At 42.3% G+C, this 22,175-nt stretch overlaps 1 protein-coding gene across 2 annotated transcripts in view; it reads right to left on the bottom strand.

Moving 5' to 3' along the window:
- Positions 1-21,429, bottom strand: part of LOC111158255 (laminin subunit alpha 4) — a 145,199-nt gene extending 123,770 nt beyond the window's left edge. Inside the window, exon 1 of one of the 2 annotated variants that reach the window (XM_022520164.1) lies at positions 20,863-21,429. In XM_022520164.1, the coding sequence (XP_022375872.1) occupies positions 20,863-21,057 (195 nt within the window). In that variant the 5' untranslated portion in view covers positions 21,058-21,429. The remainder of the gene's footprint in view (positions 1-20,862) is intronic. The other variant, XM_022520165.1, reaches the window with a different exon arrangement.
- Positions 21,430-22,175: the final 746 nt, after the last annotated feature.

The raw sequence follows: 22,175 nt of genomic DNA, 5'->3' as shown, positions 1-22,175 counted from the left end.
TACCAGCTTCTTGTTTTGCAGGTGACTGGTGACATCACCAAAATGTCTGAATACCACTCCCCAGGTAGGGTGGGTGAAGGGGTAGGTGTGGGGTGGGATGGAGAAGTGGGAGTAGGTGATGGGAGAGGACGCTTTTAAGCCTTTTTCAGGTTTGCTTTGCTGGTGGCGCTCAATCGGGATAGGAAACATTGCCCGTCAGCCCTTTGTAATGACCTGATTTGGCATATGGTAATTATTATTAATTTAAATATAGTAATTTGTAGCTGGTGTTTCAATTTTTAACAGTTTCTATGTAGTGCAGAAAGAAATGGACTGTGAAGCAAATAGTGTAGATGACAACCCTTGTTAGAAGCGGACTGTATGACATACAGCTGTGTCCTTGACACTCCCTTGTTCCATTTGAGGTATCTGACAATGGGCCTTGGGAAAGGATGCCCCTTTGTGTAATATACATCAGCAATGTGTGCAGGTGTTTCCCCTTATGAATCAGAAGCAGATGTCTGATTAGGAAGAATGTATGGCAGCTTGACATGTTGCCCCAACCAACAGGAAGACTATGACCCATAAATTATTCTAATAAAATACCATCTCTGTAATTTTGATGGAGCCACGAAACCAACACCTTTGTCCTTCAGCACTGAAGGAGGCTAAATCCCACAGAGGGCTTGGGACAGGCTCAAAAAAACTACACATTGTCACTGATATATTTTATAAAACAAATTTTATGAGACAAAGGACAATGGAACTCTCCCTCCAAGTGTTCTTATTTGTAAATTTGTAAAACTTGAGAGGTAGAATTTGTGAAACAAACATGTCAAGCACCTAAAAATCTCAGAAGAATGAATCTTCAGGGCCAGATCAAATTCTGTTCAGGGACTCTGATGACAGGGCCATTTTCAAACAGTTCATAAATAAACAAATATATCAAACACCAAGTACTTATAGAAAGCATGGGAAAGGAATATTTAGAACATACTGAACATTTAGTTCCATAATGTGGGGAGTTAATTTAAAAGGAAACAAAACAAAACAAAACAAAAAATTTTCCAACAAATGGTAAATCTATACTAACAAAACTTTAATTTTAAGATCATGAACTTTCCATAAACCACTTTAATTCTTTCTAGAACATGAATGATATTCAAAATTGGCACAAAATTTCCACTCTTTTCATGTTATTTGGGATTGTTTCTTGTTATTTGGGGATTTGTTCCCAACTTCCCAGCCCTAAACATTTTATTTTGTAATTTGGTAAAATACTGCCCAATTTAAAACTTAACTTCATTCGTTTATATTTATAATTGGCACAAATAATCTGCATGGTTTTTTTTCAGTAAAAGTTTTGAGGATAGTTTCAGAATCACTTTACAAACTGATATTTTTTGTAGCATTTAAAATTTGGCCCCAAATAACAACGATAATCCTGATAGCTACTCTGTTTGAGCGTAGTTATAAAAGTGAAGGTAAAGTATATGAAGTAACATGAAAAGAAAATGACTGCAAAGGAGCAGACAATGCCTCAAATGCTACCAATCTATTCTGTGTGCAGCCACGCTCATGACAACAAAATAATACACACTTATGAAAGGAAATAGAGGGGGGAGGCTGAGCATGTTTGATTTAAAGTAATTCTGTTATCTATCATTTGAGGGGGAAAAATTGTGCTGATTTTAAAACAATACTTTAGTTACAGATGTTTCCAGACCCCTTCCCTGATCCAAGGAAACAAAATACCATTGAGCAACAAGCCCAGATTTAGAGATGGGGCTTGTTCCAATATAAACATTTCTTCGCTAGACCTTCTCTATGAAACCACATAGTCAATTTTTCCATATACAGTGGGAAAGACAAAGCTTTTAGCTTAAAAGGCATTCTCACCCGCAGCGCAGAGCTCCTGGAATGAAGAGCCTGGGGACGTCATGGTTCACTATTGATGTCAAGTTGAATGTCGATTTGGCCGTCAGGATTATAGACTGAATTATGTCAGAACGTACACATGCCACATGCCACAAACGAAAATCTCAGCACTGTTTTGGCTTTCAGCATTTGGTATGGTCATTTATTCATTCTGTCTTGTTTCATGTACCACTCTTCACCTGGGGCCCAGTTTAGGGTGTGGCACAGAGCATGCTTTTAAGAGTTAAGTGATGCATGCATAAACTTTTTTTTTTTTTTTTTTTTTTTAAGCCCTTCATACTGAAGGCACTTGGCTGGGCAATTTGGGGAATCAGAAAATGAATCACAGACACTGCTGGCTTCCACGGGCTTAATGGGGGCATATGTATCTTACCATAAGGTAGGGAAGAACGTACTAAGAATCATAATATAAGAGGAGAGGTACAGAGAGATGCTGAGAGCGTGAAGGAGTGATTACTTTTAACATGGGAGTGGGTGAATGTACATCAAGAGTCGTTCTTCAGAGGTGGTGACTATTACGTAGAAGTGGGTTTTGTTTTGTTTTGAAGGAGGAGAAAAGCTAAAGCTGAAATCCTGGAAAAGCATTCGGCATTTTTTAGTCATTCCCCATAAGATGCAGAGGCTCAACCTTTTGTGCCTTCCTTTATTGCTCAAAGCAGACAGCTTTCATTCCCGGTAATCTACCTCAGAGAAGGCACCAGATAGACCTTCTATTTTTCTACTTTCTGGGACCTTCTTTGGAAAGATTAGTTTCATATCACGATTAAACTCAAGTGACATCTTCAGCAACCTTCTTGCTTACACTATACTCCCACAGAGACACTTCTCTCTCCAAACATTGTAGATAATATTGGAGCCATCCCCTAAACTCTGAAGTAAGTGTTAAGTATGACTAAAAGCCTCAATAATTCTTAGTGCTCACCAGAACTCCAAGACTAACTCTCATGTGGTTTTAAACTTAGGAAGTTTGGAATTGACAATAATTTCCTAGTTATAATTTATGCATAGGGAGAATGCCATTCAACTCTAAAAAGAGTCTTTTTATTTTATCCTTTTTCATTCTGTTATCTAGGGAAATTTCCCCATAGTGAGATGAGCAGAAAAATGGTGGTAGATTTGGGGCTTGCATGGCAAGACAGAGGTAAAGTGAATTCTCAGATCTCTGGGCTTCATTGTCTCTCCACAGAAATTGTGCTCTTGACATGGGAGCATATGGCTTAGACACACCCTTCAATCCCTAGAAACCACCTATACCCACAATGAGGAAAGAAAGAACAGGAACCTAGAGGGTGGCCTGACCAAATGACCTGAGGCTTGGTGGCTTTGCACACCTGATTTTCTGGCCCTCTGAGTAGCTATAAGGTTGATTTAATTTACTTAGAACCTATCAAAAATTAAAGCAAGAACCTGGTGAACTTCTTTTTCAATACTCTGTTGTTAATAGCCTGGTCTCTGAGCAGTTGAAATAGAGCAGAAAACTATCCTCATTTAAGGCCTCAACTACTATTTCAGTTTTTTTTTTTCCTTTTTGAAGTCTGTGAATTTCTTAGATGATTTGAACTATGCTTGAAGGAAATCTATGCTGACTCATGAACTTGAGGAGAAAGCAAATCTTCTAGTCAAATATGAGCTTATGTTAGCAGATTAAAAAAAAGGAGAGAGATTGTAATCAAAGGAAAATCAAAACACAGTTTAGATTATCTGAGATGAAGATATAATGTCCTAAAACTAAAAAAAGAGTCCCAGACTTGTTAGCTTTCAGAATAATTAAAATGGAAGAGCAGACGAAAAGATGTTCTACAGGAAAAAAACAAACAAACAAAAAACAACCCCAAACCCCTAAATGGTTATTTTCACTGAACATTTGACACAGGTCACAGGTCACAGGAAAAATATGCTTCACCTGACAAAATCATCACAAATACTCTTTGAGAGTAAGAAGAATCCACCCCTTCAATAAAACCAAGAGATTTTTAACACCCTACAAAGAGCATTATACTTCCCCCATAAAGATTATTACTCTAACCCTACAAAAATATTTGTATCACCTTAAATACAGTATCACTCTCACCATACTGAGGCTCCTCCTCACATCAAAGACCAGGGGAGAAGACGTGGGATGACAGCACCCGCCATTTGGAAAACGGACCACAGAGTGGGCAGCAGTTACGAACTGTCCTGCCTCCCGTACACACTCCTATTTTGCTGACCACAGGTGCTGCTCCAACCCCTGAAACACTCGTTATTAGAGTCAGGGCACATCAGAGCAGATACCACACATAGGACAGTCCCTGGATTTCACCAACTGCAGTTCTGCTGGACATTGGCAGACTTTATTTGAAAAACGGGTATTAATGAAGTGGGGAGGCTGAAACTCTCAACTGTTCCAAAGCGGACTGGGCAGGTTCTGGGGGTGTGACTGCCAGAGGAGAGCACTTCGGTGCTCTCCCACATTTCATTTTCCTTGTTAATTTCTCATGTTACTATTGTTTTATTTCATGACAGGGGAATTTCTTAAAGTCATGTGGAAACCTGAATGATGATCTTGTTGCAGGGGGAATGGCAGACACGATGTGGTCGGGGAATTTTAAAAATTAGCTCTTCAATTGTTTTGAAACAAAAGGGTCATTGTTCATTTTTGAAATAGATCTTTTTTTTCTTTCTTTCTTTCTTCCTTTTAAGATCCAGGATGTGCTGTTTATTTTTTATGACCATCAGAAAACGCTAGCCAGAAATTCTGAAATCTTGCACTTGAAAGACTTCTTTCTAAGCACAGGTGATAATTTAAGGGGCCAAAAGCCCAATGAGGCAAAAATCTCTGAAATGAAAGAAAAGGTATGAATGATATGGTTATAAATTAAATTCAAAATTGGGATAAGTACCATGATCAAAAGCCCAAGAGAACTTCTAATATTATAGTACTTAAATTACTCAGGACTAAGGCATATGTGGTGGCATAAGACATAATAAGAAAGTAAACACGGATATGCTTTTGTCTGATCCAGCAACTTTCATGTCCCGACTCACGGGTCACCAGGTGTTCCTCATCCCTCGTCTTGGTTCTGGTGATGGCATCCATGCTTTGGTGCAGGACAAGAGGACTGTTCCAAGGGTCAGAAAACTTAGTTCTGGCCCCAGGTCTAGAAACCTGGTGTGGGACCTTGAGGAAGTGACTCAAGTTTTGGCTCTGGTTTCCTTCTCTTTCAATGACATTAGCGGTTTAATGATTCCTAGGCTCTTCCATCTCCACAGTCTATAATTGTATAAAATTTTCTTTGGCCTCAGTAAGGTTCATTGCTATGACGCTTTGGAAAAATCATTTGACATCTCCATGTTTCTGTAAATTAGATCAGTAATGCCTGGCCTGCCTGGTTTGTAACATGGCTGCAAGGAATAAAGGTGGAAATATGTAGGGATAAGCCTAGTAAACCATGGAAGCTTTGTCAGTGTTAACATTATTTTTTATTTGACTTAGTAGTCATTGGAAATCCAATACATGGCAGTTGTGAATAACATCTGTCCTCTATCAATAGCCTTTTTTTTAAGCTTATTTATTTTTCTTTGTAATCTCTACACCCAATGTGAGGCTTGAACTCATGACCCCAAGATCAAGAGTCTCACATTCCTCTGACTGAGCCAGCCAGATGCCCCTAATATCAATAAGTTTTTATTTTTATTTATTTTTTAAGCTTATTTATTTATTTGACAGAGAGAGAGAGGACGAGAGAGCGAGAGAGCGAGAGAGCAAACACAAGCAGGGGAATGGCAGGAAGGGAAGAAGCAGTCTCCCTGCTCAGCAAGGAACCTGATGTGGGGCTCGATCCCAGGACCCTAGGATCATGACCTGAGCCGAAGGCAGTGGCCTAACCGACTGAACCACCCAGGCGCCCCTATCAATAGCTTTTTAAAAGCCGAACTCTTGAAGTTATGGGATGAGAGATACAGAGAGCTTTCCTAACTCATTGGAAGATCAATTCTCCCTCCATGTTCTGCATATACGTCCTAAACAAAACAGGCTGAAGTTTGCCTTCATGACACTGTGAAATTCTTAAGGTATCACTATTTTTAATCAAGTGATAAAGTGTAGATAAAGTACGTTTTTAACATTTGTTTTTCTCCCTTTTCATAAACATAACATTCATGTGGAGGCATTTTGACCTTTGGAGACAAAGGAGCACAGATGGGTCCAATAGTGTGTGGAGGGAGGGAATAATAAGACTAAGTAAGAACCATCTTTTTTTAAGCTCAGAGTGTAGGTTAGAAACTGTAGTTTGGAAAAAGATGATGTTTATGGCAATGGAATAATTGGATTAAAAAAAAAAAAGCAGCCGAGCAAACATCTGACCATTCCTGTGAGGATCAAAAGATACCAGTTCGCTGGTCTCCTCACTACCACCGTATCCTCTTTCCAAAACTCCTTTGTTTGTTTTCCTCAGCAGCCCCAGGTAATAACCGAGACAACAGAGGAATTTCCTTATTTCCTAAGAAGGGGCCAAAAATATATTCAGACAAGGAACAGGAAGCATAAAAATAACCCTCAGAGGAGTATCAATTGTTTGGAGATTTCGAGCTCCTGATCGTTCAGCAGGCTGCTTCTGGAGGAGCCAGCAGGTCAGGGGTTCTGCACAAGCAGCAGGCTGGCCGGCCCCGAGGCAGGTGTGTGCACCATTGGGCAGCGGCATAGGAGACATGGATGGGAACAAGATTTGGGATAACATTTTGGAGAACTGTCATGCTTTGGAATATCAGCGTGGGAGCCCTCAGCCAAGTGATTCTCAAACATGTTAGAGTAGCAGTCTCCTTTTTTGTTCCCTGTGAAATATCGTGTGGAATTCACCTATAAAACAGATTTAAAAAAAAAAAAAAAGAAGATGCTCCGGCCGAAGGAATCAAAGCCCCAACTTCCCTCCCCCCAAATTATACCCAGGGCATTTTGGTAAAGTCTCAGCTTGAAAGTCACTGTTGTAGTAGGTCTTATGTTAAAACGTCTTCACAGAGATTTTCTTCCCCTGATGTAATGCATCTCTACAAACATGAGCAGCACCTCTGACTTCCCTCTCACTCTTGCTCTCCAAACATACAGCAAACATTCATCATCATAGAATCTCTGCAATGACCGCAGCATCTATTCTGTCCTTTTCGGACTACAGCCGCCATTCAAATCCAGGCCCTTCTCGCTCTCTCCTGGATCATTACCAATGCACAACAAAGGCGATTCTGACTCCAGACTCTCGGAGTCAGAATGTATCCTGTCCAATGTATCCAATAGCCTATTTCCAGATTAATGTTGATCTGGAAGCACAACTCTCATGGATTTTCTTTTCTACTCTTCAATCTTCAATGGCTCCCTGTTGTGTAGTCCTACCAGCTGAGACTCTATGTCTTTTCTAGAAGAAACCCACGTCTTTTGTCTTTACTCATCCTGTGCCCTCCCCTTGAATTTCCCTCAGTTTTAAGATTTAACTCAAAGGGGACGCCTGGGTGGCTCAGTGGGTTAAGCCACTGCCTTCGGCTCAGGTCATGATCCTGGGGTCCTGGGATCGAGTCCCGCATCGGGCTCCTTGCTCGGCGGGGAGCCTGCTTCCTCCTCTCTCTCTGCCTGCCTCTCTGCCTGCTTGTGTGTACTCTCTCTCTCTGACAAATAAATAAAATCTTTAAAAAAAAAAAAAAAAAAGATTTAACTCAAAGGCCAGCTCTCCCATGATGTCACCTGTGAGCTTCCCACCAGGAATGATTCTTTCTTTTATACCCTTGAAGAGTTTTTGTAACATATCAATTTTGCTGTATTATACTACTGGTGTACTTGTTTCATCTCCTCGACTGTGTTTTATTTGTCTTGGTGACATACATGGTACTCACTGAAGTAGCAGGAACTTTTCTAAAAATAAGAGAGCCAAGATATTGAGGCTGATCAATCAAAAGTCCTTGGACACCTAAGGCATGCAAGATGGCAATATAGAGCCTGACATACTATTTCCTTATTTCAAAATATCTACTTAACATTAATTATGACACACTCATAAGACATGTACAACTAATACGAAATGGGAAATTTTTGTGTGTGTTTATGCTTTTGGCTGAATGTAATACTGATTATCTTCTTTTATCAGAAGCTCTCTTTTGAAGTTATTAAGTAATTTGTCCCATTAACAATTAGTTATTGCTTAGCACACTTCACTTGGTAGGTGTTGTGGACTCAATTATGTCTCCTGCGAAGTCCTATGTTGATGCTCTAATGCCCAATGTGACTCTGTGTAGAGATAGGGCCCATTGGAAGGTAATAAAGGTTATCTAAGGTCTTAAGGGTAAGGCCTGACAGACTGGTGCCTTTATGCAAGAGGAAGACACCCTAGAGAGCTCTCTCCCTCTCTGCACATCCACAGAATAAAGGGCAGGCGAGGCGCCAGAGAGAAGGTGGCCACTTGTGAACTAGGAAGAGAGGATTTACCATAAACTAACCCTGATGGCCGCTTGATCTTGGACTTCTGGCCTCCAGAGCTGTGAGAAAATAAGTTTCTATTATGTAAGCCTTCCAGTCCATGGTATTTTGTTATGGCAGCTCTAGAAAACGAATACAACAGGCAACCTATTTCAAAACATGAGGCCAGAGGAATAGGAGAAAGAGTAGACATTCTTGAGTATGAAAATCTGGGGGGACACTAATGTTGTACCTTCCGTTCTCCCAGGGTAACAACGCATTTCCCGTGACTACTAATACAGCTCTTCTCCTAGTCCAGGAAGGCAGAGACCACCAGGGTCTGTTCCAGATGGACCCGTCCGTGGCTTGATAGTGTTCTCAGCACTTGGTTCTTAAACCTTTCGTGCTGAATGAATAACTCCCTTTTTTCAGACATGTTGTTTTCTAGGAAAGGAGTTAATAGCCCATGTTTCTTTTAGGTCTGATTTGAATCCTTTCTGTTGCTAAACTCCTTTTTAATATTGCCATTTATAATGAAAAATTTTAAAAGGTAAACTGTTTCTAAACCTTCACTTGGTTTTCTATGACTGACCTAGTTCTTCTAGTCATTTCCTCCCAGGTCCTGCTTTTACCACATTTCGGTTTCTTGCCTTATCCTTCTACCAAGTTCTTTTCTGTTGTAGATCCGCAAGGTAAACTCAGGATCCCACTGAAATGATCAATGCTTCGCATAGCTGGTGAAACATGAAAACGTACATATTCAGAAATTATGTCAATTTTTATTTCTATTATGTCCAAAGAAGAACCTGTCATTGTTACTGAAGTGATGATGTCAGTTTACTTTCTAACTAAAAAAAAAAAAAAAAAAAAAAAAATCCAAAATATACACATACCAGTAATTTACGTATTCTTTATAGACCTGACAACTACTAAGACCTCTCTGGCATTCCTGGATGATGCTGGGACCCTTCTTAATTGAGTTGCTGTCGGTACTCTGAGATTTAGAAACACTGATGTCAGAAGGTCGGTATAGGATAAAGATGGTGAAGTTGGAGTCAGATTCTAAGCTGTGATCTGGAACAAGTTAATCAACTTCTAGGTGACTCAGTTTCCCTGTGTGTCAAATGGTACTAATGGTAGTGTCTTCTTCCTTACGTTATGAGGAATAAATGAATTAATAATACACATAAAATGCCTCAAACAATGCCTAGGACACAGTAAGTGCTAATCAAATGCTTAAGAGTTAAGCTAAAAGAATCTTTGAAATCAGCCAGCTAGCTGTCATGAAGGGGCTCATGGCTTTTATAAAACATCCCCCCTCGGGGCTGAAGCTGCATTGAGGAGATCAGGATTCTTCTAGGAGGAGGCAGATGCCCCGTCTGATACAGGAGAGACACAGAGCCCTTCTCAAGAGCCCTTCCCTGCAGATCTTAGTCCCTGTAGGAAAGGATCTGCTGGAGCATTAGTCTTGACAATTTTCATTTAGTGGAACTAGCTCTACCGTGTCTCTGAACAGCATCTTTCTAGCCTACGACAAAGACCACACTTCTCACTCCCTGAAGACACATTATCCTGAATTAGAAAGCTTCCTTTATCAGCAAGGGGAACATTACAATTCCACTATTTCCTGAAGAGTCTGAGCAACACCCTATTTTGAAACAGATGACACAACAAGTAAATTCTTCCCCTGCCTCCCCTCCCTTTCCCTCAAGGATAAAGAGTCTCCAGGGTCCCGTTTCTAGGCTAAGGGTGTCGGGAAGTAGGCAACCTTCCCTATCAGTTCATAAAACCCTTTCCTGAGCACCTAATGGTGTGTGGGCCACGGTTTCAGCTTCTCCGCATTCCCAGAAACAGCCCTTGGCTTTGAACTTGTTTTTTATTCTATAGGGCAGCGTTTCAGGGCAGGGGCTACCTGTGTGGGCTGTGAGCCCTCTTCCTAGCCTCACGCAGCCCTGATCTGGGTTTCTATTTTAGGCCTCCCCGTAGTTACATGAAAAAACCTTCCCTTTTCTGGATTCTCAATTTCCTCTAAGTCCATTAAAATTCAAGCCCAGCTGCCTTTGAGAGGCTCCACATCTCCTACCTTCATGTGCGCAGGAACAACCTGGGGGTCTGGTGAAAATGCGGTTAGGATTCTGGGGTGCAACTGAGAGTCAGCAGCCCCAAGGCCAGGCTCCATGGCCTGATGCCGCCTTCCTCGGGCCGCACTTTGGGTTACAGTGATCTGGATGCCTGTTCCCCCACCCCCCAAGACCCCTGTTCCCCGAAGCCAGCCACCACGAGGGCGTTTACCCACCACGGTCCCTCACACCCTGGTGATTCTGACTTTCAGAAAGGTCCCTGAAAATATTTGCTTCCAAAGGTCACGTTCTGCCCGGCCTAGAGCAGGTTATCAAGTCAGGCTTCCTCTTGACCTGATGGTGAAGACTGGGTCGACAGCTGTGCTATGCACCAGTGACCCAGTGATTTCAGCTGATGTTTACAACGAATCAAGAGTCCATCGTCAACTTTCCTTTCCTTTGGCACTGAGTGAAAATACATTCTCCTCTCTGGACTTAGTCACGTGTCCCTTAACTGTTACGAGATGCGAGGACATAGGCCTCCCCCACCCTTCTCCATGTCCCTTGTTTCTTCCAATGTCATCCTTCCTGTGTCTCTGTGTAGAGTTTCAGTTTAGGGTCATCCTGAAGGGTCTGGATGGGGCAGGTGGCAACACGCAGGAACCTAGGTGTGGGGGACCACTGGCATTCATCGGACCTCGGTATGTCACCTTGGAAAGTCTCATGACTGACTGCGGCTGGGCTGGTGCTCTGTCCTGCGGCCACTCTTAGACCCACACATGGAGTTGTTAGGAAGCAGGAGAAAGACCCACCAAAGCCTCCCTACCCCCACCCCCAGATCAGGACCCTGTGTTTCCCTCAGGCTCTAGGCTCCTCAGACTTGGGGTTCTAACTAGGACAGCCATTGTGACTCTGAGTGATTCTTTGCTTAAGCCAGCTTCCTCTCAACTAGCATAAGTTCTGATCTATTTATGAGATAATTCTAGAATTTTGTTGTTAGAAATGACCTTGTTTTTGTTTGCTTATTTTGATTTACTTTTTTTTAACTGTAGACATTGAGGACCCAGGAGGTGAAGGGACTTGTCCAGGTTCCTCTAACTGGTAAAGGTGAGGTGATCTGGTTGTTGGTGGCACAGCCAAGAAGCAGAATAGTTGGTTCCAGACTTACATTCCAGGACTTATCCCACTACACTGAATTCCATGAGACTCTCCTACAGACCATTTCTCTTATAAATAGAAACCATAAAGAGTAAAGTGAATAATAGTATATTAGAAGCAAACAATTTTTCTCTTAAAGATATGCATATCTTTAAGATATATATAGATATATATGATATACATATATATATCAAGTCTATTGAAACAATTTCAAAGAGTATAAGGCTGGAAGTCAGAGACAGAGCTCCTGCCACTGCTGCTAATGAATGAGCATTTTATCCTCAACTGCCTCTCACCCAAGACTCCGTTTCCTTATCTCCAAAATGAGAAGGCCGAATCTCTAAACTCTCTTTGTAGCTCTAACGTTCTATGATCTCTTTGATATTTACGGTTTGCACCGCAAGGTAGAAGAGAGTTATCCATCCAATAATAAACACCACTGGCTCTGCATTCACACAGGCCTCCTTTATGCTGAATTCTGGGCTGCAGTAGGGGCTTTCGGGCTTGACTCTTATAGCTGGAATTGCACGGTGTCTCCTGGCATTGATCATGACAGACAACAGTTCCAAGGGAACAATACAGAATGAGGCAATTATTCATGCACCGCAAACACTGGCTCATCTCCAGGCATTCAGACTCTGTTCAGTCTCCAAATAACACGCGTTTGGCACCTCACCTGTGCCCGGGAATTGACAGAATCACAGATGACAGAATCACTCTGCCGCTCCCAGGACTCATGGCATTTCAGCAGGAAGAGAGGTTACATTTAGGGCACTCTTAGCTTGTCAAATCGTATCACTGTTCCTTAAGGGGGAAACATACCCTGTGTGGCCTTGAAGCTTGAAAGGCATCGCGGAATAACTACTGTGGAAGAGAGTCCAGCCACAGTCTTAAGCCACGGATCCCCAATGTGTGTTCTGGCTCTTGCTGTCATTCTAGAGGGTTTCATAGCCCTAGTGTCCCACGGTCTGAGGCTCATCAGGCGTTTCTCTTGCCTTCTGCCGGAGTCTCTAGTACACATTCCTTTGGCTTTACAGAGCTGTGTGTAGTGCAGAAGGACACGTTGCAATTCACTGTGTAAACAGACAACATGACTGCATGTACCCAGTCACCTCTGAGGCCAGTTTTACTGAAGACATTTCTGATCTCTAGACTCCCTAATTTCCTTTAAAGTAATCATACCACTTCAACTAATGGAGGGCATGATTTCAAAATAAACACACATGCACAAAGCCTACACTGCACACAAGGGTCCTTTTAGCTGGAGTATACGACGTGAATTACTGGTCTGGTCTGCGAGAGATCTGTGCTCATGCAGCTGTTGGTGGTATGAGATCTCTCCAGCGCATCAGTTCTCATGGAGCCATTAATGTAGGTACTCCACTCCACTTAGGTAAACACTGAATCTTTAGCTTCTTCCAAAACACAACACACAAACTAAGAAAGTCCTGGAAGTGAAGAGAGGGTCAAATTGCATATTACTCAAATTATGTCTGACCACTCCTCTCTCCTCTTTTTGGAAAACAGAATTTGTTTCCTTACGTATTTTTTTTTTTCTTTATGCAGGGGATTTGGGCTTGAATATGGACGTTTTCCCACTACCATTCAACCTTGGAATGCTATTTTCCCCAAATTTCTCATGATAAAAAGACTCAGATTCAGAGCTGAGCTGCTGGCAGCTGAATTTCATTAAGACTTTGATGGGAAACTTAAGTTGGAATTACAAACATCTGTGGCTAAGCTTCCCCTTAGTAAACCATTTCCCAGAATTTAACTTTACCACATTAGGAGCAAAAAAGAAAACAGTTGAAAAAAGAATGCTTCTCTTCAGCAAATGCTGGAGTAGATATTTAAATACACTTCTCTGTGGTCACTACATCTCAATGAACCAGCAGATTTACTGGTTCCAGAAAACAAATAAGTCATTGTTTGGAAATGCCAACTTTTGGAACTCAATAATGTACTGGTAGTCTGATTTTAATGGTTTCTAATCAATCAAATGCCTCAAAATTATGTCTGGTCATCATTGTATTTATATGGTTACTTGGAGAAAGGAAAAACCCAAAAGGAGAGAAGTGTTTTTAGCATTACATATTTCAAAAACCTATGACAAATCAGATTTGAGAATTTAATGGTGAAAGAAAAAAAAAAAGACCTTGTCATAGCAATGATGGGGTTTTTGTTTAGCTTTGAGGGGGCTTTAGAAAAACTCATTCATTTCTCTTTACTGCTCAGATCATCCTATCACTGATGAAAGGCTATGTTAATTTTATTTAAATTATTTATTTAATTTTTTTTTCTTAAAAAATTTTTTTTTTATTATGCTATGTTAGTCACCATATGAAAGGGTATGTTTACAGAATCATTAGGGATACAAAAATTATAAAAGTTAAACTACAGTCTCCTTCTTCTCCAGTGTTGGATAATCAGCACGTTTGTAAGGAAAAGCTAGAAGTAATCAAATTTAGATAAAGAAGCACAAATTTAGATAAAAACAAACTGATAAAACAAATCTTAACTTGCAGATAGGTAAAAATAGTGGAAGAAAAGAAGTGAGGACAGAGGTGCCGAAGAGACAGGGAACAAAGGCAGACTTTGGGAGACAGCTCACACATTTTACTTTAACAGACTTGCAAGGCAAATACATTTCTGTTCATTCGACAATCAAACAAGCTGAGCCTCTGAAGGATGGACTAATTTGTTCAGTCAAACAGCTAGAGGTAGTGGAGTTGAATTCATAGCACATCTGTCTGGCTAGACGCCCACATTGTACCTTTGATGAAAGGTGAATTTCAAATGTTGTTAAGCAGAGACTGCAAATAAACAGCCCTTGGGCTGAATGGGGCCATCAGATGTACATCCCACAAGGTATTTATTTATTTATTTATTTTTAAAGATTTTATTTATTTGATGCAGAGAGAGAGAGAGATCACGACCAGGCAGAGCAGCAGGCAGAGAGAAAGGGGGAAGCAGGCTCCCCGCCGAGCGGAGAGCCGACACGGGGCTCGATCCCAAGACCCTGAGATCATGACCTGAGCTGGAGGCAGAGGCTTAATCCACTGAGCCACCCAGGCACCCCCCCACAAGGTATTTAAAAAAAAATTGAGTCAGCAGTTTTACCTAAGAATCCAGATTCTGTTTTCTCTTGGGGAAAAAAAAAACAAAAAACAAAAACAAACAAAATAACAGAAGACCTGGCAACATAGAGGTGGCTGTCTTTCTGGATGAGACAACCCTTCTCCTGTTCCTTTGGCCTTAGTCAATCCCAGGGTGTGTTCCTTTCACTGCCCAATAATGTTTTTCCTGGCCTCTATAAGAATCCAAGTTTTAGTTTTTTTCCTGAACCATACGATCAGTGTTTCCACTTCTGGGTATATGCCCCAAAAAACGGAAAGCAGAAACCCAAAACAAGTATGTGTACGCCAATGGATAGAGCGACACTATTCACAGAAGCTGAAAGCTAGAAGCAACCCAAATGTCCCTCAACAGATAAATGGGTGAGCAAAGTATGATCTGTACATAAGGTAGAGTATTCTTCAGCCTTAAAAAGTGATGAAATTTAGGACACACACTACAACACGGATGAACCTTAAAGACATGATGGTAAGTGAAATAAGCCAGGCACAAAAGAACAAATATTGTAGGTTCCACCTACACAAAGTATCTATTATTGTAATATTCATAGAAACAGAAAGTGCCATGATGGTTGCCAGGGTCTGGGGAAGAGGGTATGGGGAGTTATTGTTTAATGGGTATTGAGTTTCAGTTTAGGAAGATGAAAAAGTTTTGGAGATGTATGGTGGTAATGATTGCATAACAGTGTGAAAGTACCTAACGCTGCTTAAAAATGGTTAAAATGAAAAGTTTATGTTATAGATATTTTACCACAATAAAACAAACAAACAAACAAGCAAAACTTATGGTTAAATCCAAGAACTCTGGAACTACAGCAAATGGAATTTATTTTCCAGCTTTTTAATAAAAATTCTGTAAGATAGGCCATATATATTCCTGTAGGTGGTGCTGTTCTGAATTCTCTCCCTATTAATCTAAATCAGGAGCTTCTAACGTAAACGAGCATCATGTAGAGGAAACACACTAGAATATACTTATAAAAGGAAAATGGAATACAAGAAAACTCTAGAGTTAAAAAAAAATCTAGAAGGGAGACTCAGGGATATGCTGGAAAAAGAGAATGGGATTTAGAAACCTTGGACAAGGTACTAAACCATCTCCAAATCTTAATTTGGTCATCTATAAAATGGGTATAAATTTCACTAATGAGTATTACAAAAGATAATACATGTAGTTTTATGGGACATTGTAGAAATCAGGAACATTTTTTTGTCTTTCCTATATGAGTAGTTTAAAAAGTAGCTATCAGACTGCTCCAGAAAAGGAAGTTATCTCAGTTCTTTGGTAATCCTAAAATTTTATGCAACATACACTACTCATCTAGCAAGCATTGCACAAATAGTCTTTGAATGGCATTTTATATATCTTTATTTTAAGAAATTCCCAAAATGTTTACTGAAATTATGCCTACAGATAGTTCTAGTTACCTAACCACTTTTTTCCTAGATACTCTTGTACAGATGAATTACTTTTATAAACTCCTTACTAGCTGCGGCACTTACCAGGTAGCGTACCTGGGCAAATGCTCTGTGCCTCAGTTTCCATGTTTGCAAAATAAAACAGTAACTATACAAGTCCCGTTGAGTTGTTAGCAGGTTTTAAAACAACATAACTCATGGAGAAAGCTTAGACTGGTGTATGGCACTTGGGAAATACTCAATGAGCGTGTGCCACAAGCCATGCTATTATTATTACTACTGCCACTACTATATTTAGTCCTTCTAAAATAATGTTTCCCAGGAACCTTCTTTGGTATTTGGTGAGTAGGCGACTATGTCCTACTGATCTGACTCAAGAGTAATCTTTTTCCCCATTACCCCCATGGCCTTCCATTTCTAGCCAATCTTACAGATTATTAACTCCTTCTGCTTTATAGAGTGGCTGTGTACATATTTTTCTTTCTATGATTGCTTCCTCCCTGATGGTAGGGAGATGACTCTGCCTTCTTTCTGCCCTTCCCAGTGCCTACTTTTTGCTCTGTACGGGGTAGGGCTCCAAACCTGTTTGTTGGATGATACTGAGTGAAGGGATTAATGGCTGCATGTGGGGATTCACGTTGCCTAAATGCACCGTTGAACCCCAGTATAGAATGATGACCCAGGCCAGTGACTTAATGTGATTCAATGGGGCCATTTTTCTTTACTTTTCTTTCTTTCTTCCTTCCTTACTTTCTTTTTTTTTTTTTTTAGATTTTATTTATTTATTTGACAGAGAGAGAGATCACAAGTAGGCAGAGAGGCAGGCAGAGAGGGAGGGGGAAGCAGGCTTCCTACCGAGCAGAGAGCCCGATGTGGGGCTCGATCCCAGGACCCTGAGATCATGACCTGAGCCAAAGGCAGAGGCTTAACCCACTGAGCCACCCAGGTGCCCAATGGGGCCATTTTTCAATGTAAGAGCCCAAGATAAGGAAAAGGAATGAAGATAGTCAAAGAGATCTAAGCTGCCTTTTAATAAACATACAGCAATCCTTTCGTGGCAAGGCACTCATTATATTGGAGCACAGGAAAATGTACCAGCAATAAAAGTCTAGAAGACAAGTTACTCAGAATGAGTCTAGTTCATAGTGCTTTTTAAAAGCCAGCAAGTAAGTGTGTCCAGGGCAGGGTACCTTTGCACATGCGGTGCATGAGGCATTGATTTTCTCCTAGCGCAGCTAACAACAACAAATCCCAGTCAGGTTACCAGGAGGTAAATTCCCGTTTTCCTCTCTGAGAGAAGTTCGCTCAATATTGTCATTTATTTGCCTTAATTTCTCAATTATCTCCCAAAGGCAGTAACAACACTTGACCCCCTCACCCCCCCTCTGCCCCACCAGCGGAGCCCCCCCACCCCAACTCTGCTGAGTCTCTGTGTGGGACTTCTTCCCAGCCACGCAGTGGCAACCTCTAACCTCGTGTTCTTGACCTTATATAATGCCTGCTTCTTTTTGACAGACAAGACTGTCCTTCCTGCCAAGGACTTTCTGACACCCTCTCCTTGGGGACTGTTCTGTCTCCATCCCTGTACCCCCTCCAGTTCTTTTGCATATCCCTATTGGTTAAGAGGACTTTTGCCTAGTTTTACTTGCTAGAGTGGGTATGATAAAATCAAAATTTTCTTTTCTTAAATGTAAAATATTAGAATAGTGAATATGCTTTTTTGAAAGTACCCAGTTTCCCCTTTGCCCACCCCCCACCTACTGAGAATCATTGTTTTTGCCATAAACTCAGCAATAATGGACTCAGGAAATTGTTTATAAAAAATCAGAAGGTGGGAAAATCCTACCCATTAGCACAAAGTTACTGGTGGGTGCTACTCTCTTCAAACTCTTTGCATCCTGGGGGATGTTTGGGCTTGAGAAGGAAAGGAGGGACCTTCTTTCTTGGTCGGCCAGTGTTCCTCATTCTTTTATTCAGTGTGCATTTGAAGTCTTTGATTCCCTAACTCACAGTGGGCACCGCAGTGCAGGAAACCGGGGTCCGTGTTCAGAGCTGAGTAACCAGGGGTGGGGAGGGTACAAACCTTGCTGTTGAGGAGCTTGGGAGAGCCTTTGGAGGGCCATCAGCCAAGCACCTCCCACTGCCCCATGCTTGCCTTAGTATTTTTCTTCCTTCACTTTGAAGGGAAATTGAAGAATAACCATTCATATAAATCCAAGTCAAATAACATAAATGTATTTTTAGAATGTCCCTCCATCCACATCTCGAACCTCCCACGAATATTGTGTCATATGTGTCCATGGTCCCATTCTCTCCCTGTCTATAGATGTAAATACAGTCTCCTGAACCAATTCAGTAAACTGGCTCTACTAAGTTATTACATTCCAGAATGTATGTGGTTTATGGTCTCCTTATTGGCTATAAAGAGCATGGGAAATCTAAATGCTGGGGCACTGGCATCGCCATGGGACTGCAGGCTAACTGGAGGTATTATGTGAAACTATGCAGTGGGAACATAATTACTCCAATCCCACCCTTTATACTTCATATACTTTGACCCTTCTGGAATGACTAATGGCTTCTTTCTGTTTTCCTAAACCAAAAGCCTCAACTGGCATTCTGGACCTATTAGACTCTGACAGTATTACAAATTTAACCCACTATAGGACATTCTTTCTGGTTGGAAAGATATAGACAAGCAGAGACAAAGTAATATTAAGTAAAATAGTGCCATAAAAATAATGTTCTGAGAAATATTCCCAAATAAGGGTTTCTTTTAATCATCTGCGTAGTTTATACTAATAGTAACACTCAGAACGTATAAAGCATTTATGCTATACCAAGTACTGTATTAAGCATTCTTTCTGTATATATTTTAGCTAATTTCTACAGTAACCTTAGGAAGTGTGAAGTAGGCATGAATACTTTCTCTAAGCCTCAGCTTCTTTCTCTGTTATTTTGGCATCTGTACTTTGCCTCAGCTAAGGAGCAGGTAATTTGGAACTTGAACTTGGGACCATCAGAGTGCAAAGCCTGCCACCCAAAACACTCTGCTGTGCGGCCTTCCTATTATTTCACTGAGCATATAAGTACATAAGAAATCACTCAGGGTCTCCACAATAATTTAAGTTTCCTTGAAAATCAAATAATTATTTTCTTACTTTTTGTGGTTTGAGTGTTGCAAAAAGTTATATGTGTCCATCTCTTTAAAATTAGCAGGTAAAAATGCAGAATGCCTAGGTAAGTTTGAATTTCAGATAAATAGTAATTTTTTTACTGTAAATATATCCTGCACAATATTTGAGACATATACAAAAAATCTATTTGTTGCTATCTGAAATTCAAATTTAATTAGATGTCTTGTATTTTATCTTAATAAAAGGGCAACCCTACTCTCGGGCATTTCATTCTGAGACTCTCCATGCTCAAAGCAACAGGTGGAAATAATGCTTCCCTGGGAGGGTTAATCCCCAGCCTGTGGAGAAGCACTGCCGTCCGAATGGTGACTCTCCTGGTCTGGCTTCTCCCCACTCCTGGGAGTACAAAGCTGAGCAGAAGCCTGTCCCCCTCTTTCACATAGAGGTTACTTTTAGCACTGCAGTGGGAGGTTGGTAAGCTCTGGCCCTACCTCCCCTCCCTCTTTTTTGGGGGGTATGGGTGTGGCTTACTCCTGGAGGAGGACCATCTTCATGCACCTTCTTTTGGTAATAATAATTAAGAACTACCGTTCAACTAACCATTAGTAGGATTAATAGCAATAATCTAGACTTCAGTTCTTGTTAGAAATGATGTCAATCAACATGACTGCTTTGGTTCTATAGCTGCTAGAACCATAGCTATAGTGTGTGTGTGCGTGCGTGCGTGCGTGTGTGTGTGTGTGTGTGATGTTAGGTCCACTGCTCCTTCCTTTCCCATGAACTTAGGTGACTTCATTTTCCTCCTACTTAGCATCTCCCACGCACTGGACACGCTCTTGTCCATTTTGGCTCAGGGGACTCTTAAATCACTTAGTCTGGATTCATTCTCCTTTACCCAATTTCTATATTTTGGTTGTGCTTTCAACATAAAAGCTATTACAAGGTATTCAAACAGCAGCTCTTTGCATAACCATATCATCGGTATTATATCCTGATCATTTTAACTTTTGGCATGGGGCTTGATTTTCATCACAACTTCTCGCTTCTGGAATATAATGGCTCCCGTCTATTTCAAGTATCAGCTCTGCAGCTTCCCAACAGATTTTGTAGTATCCCAACACCCTCAGCCACTCGCTCACTCTCCCCCGTGGCAGAGAACCTCCTGTTTGATTTATGCCAAAAGGATTGGTCCGCAGTATTGTTTCTATTGTCCCAACATCACAGAGGAGCAGGAAGCCAGGGACAGAGCACATGCATTAGGAGCTGTGGCTTGACAAAAATGACTCTCCTGGCACATGCGAGTGGCAGAAAGTCACAGAAGTGCCACTGCCGCCTCAGGTGAGAGTCTAAGCAGCCCCACTCCGAGGACACAGGACACATGCACTTCTGCTAGTTTCAACAGTGACATGTTCCAAGGCCTCAACTCGCAATGCATGACGTCCAAATCCAACTGAACCAAGTAAAACTCTTCAAGTTTCGCAACCGACCTGGTGCAGGTGAAGCTCTTAAGGCGGATGGGGGAGGGAAAGAGTGGGGGAGAGACAGGGACGGGAGAGTGGCGCCCGCACACCGCGGCGCGCAGGTGCCGCGGCAGGGTGACAAGGGCAGGGACACTGTACCTTGGCAGCAGGCGGCAGGCTTCCGGGAGCCACGCGGGGCTCGCTGGCCTCGGGCGGGTCTTGTCTGCCGACCGCTGAGCTCCCTTCAATGTCAAAAGGAAAAGCGTGGTCGTTCCCGGCCGCGGCGGCGGCGCAGGCAGCGCCCCAGAGGAGCCACAGAGGCAGGACTGAGCACCGGGCTGAGCTCACAGCCATCTCTCCGCTGACATCCAGCAGGACCTGCCTGGGACTCGGCGGCGGCTCGTCCTCGTCGGTCCCCCCCGCACCGTGGGGCGGCGGTGCCTCGCTTGCCCTTCCTTCCCGGCCTCCGCCGTGTCCAGATGCGGGAAGTCAAGGAGGCCCGGGGAGCAACTTTGTCAAGAACGGAGAGGGAGCGCGCAGCCGGAGTCCCTCTTCCCCACTTCTCCCTCCTCTTTTCCTTCTTCCCCCTCCGTTTGCCTCTCTCGCTTTCTCTCTCGCTTTCTCTCTCCCCAGAGGCCCCGGCTGAAGGGCGTATAGATGGACGAAGCTTAAGGCTGAGCATCAAAAGGCAGACGGGGTTGGGGCGAGCCCCGCCGGCCACCTCCTGTCCCGGGCGGGTGGGGACTGAGGGCTGCGCTGTCCTGCCTTCCTCCTCACATCCATTCGCACCACTCCCTTTTCACCTTCCACTTCTAGGCCCTCCCACTCCAACTGGCATTTCACACACCGAGCTCTGGGCCTTTCCCTGGCCTGCCCTCCCCCTCCTCTCCCAGTTTGGAGCCTCTCCAAGGGACCCCGGGAATATTCAGCTTTTGTGATTGCTTCCTCACATCTCTTATTTCTTTAGTCACGGTGCCCCATGTCTTATCTGTATTTATCTAGATCTCTTACGTGGCCCCCTAGTTTACAAGGAAGTGAGTGGGAAAGGGATTCCAGGGGCTGGAGCCAGAAGGAGGCCATCTCACTGGGATGGCAGAGGGGGAGGGCACCCACTTTCTTGAGCAAGGATTTTCATTTTCTAAAGATGGAATGCTTCACTCTTTGAGCTGTCTTCATTGAGACTGGCTGGCCACCGTCTTCCTCCTGACAGTCCTCACCCAGGGGGCTTGGGAGAAGAGTATCTTTTACTGCAGCGCTGGAAAATGACTTCATTACGCAAATGCATGAACTTTTATTTACAAAGAACATCTTGTTTTCATCCTAAAGAGGTGCTTTGTGAGGGCTCCGGAACAAGGCTTGCAGTGTATGAGCCTGTCAAATATACTGCCCACAGCCCCGGCCTCTTCCTCTAGGCCTGTAATCTCATGCTTACTACATCTGTGTGAGTCATGCAACCTTTCTTAGACTTTGGG

This window comes from Enhydra lutris, unplaced genomic scaffold, assembly GCF_002288905.1.
Source record: "Enhydra lutris kenyoni isolate GAN:26980312 unplaced genomic scaffold, ASM228890v2 scaffoldscaffold58, whole genome shotgun sequence".
NCBI lineage: Eukaryota > Metazoa > Chordata > Mammalia > Carnivora > Mustelidae > Enhydra > Enhydra lutris.
Note: the sequence above shows the minus strand (reverse complement) of the source record. Positions and strands in the feature narration are given on the sequence as shown.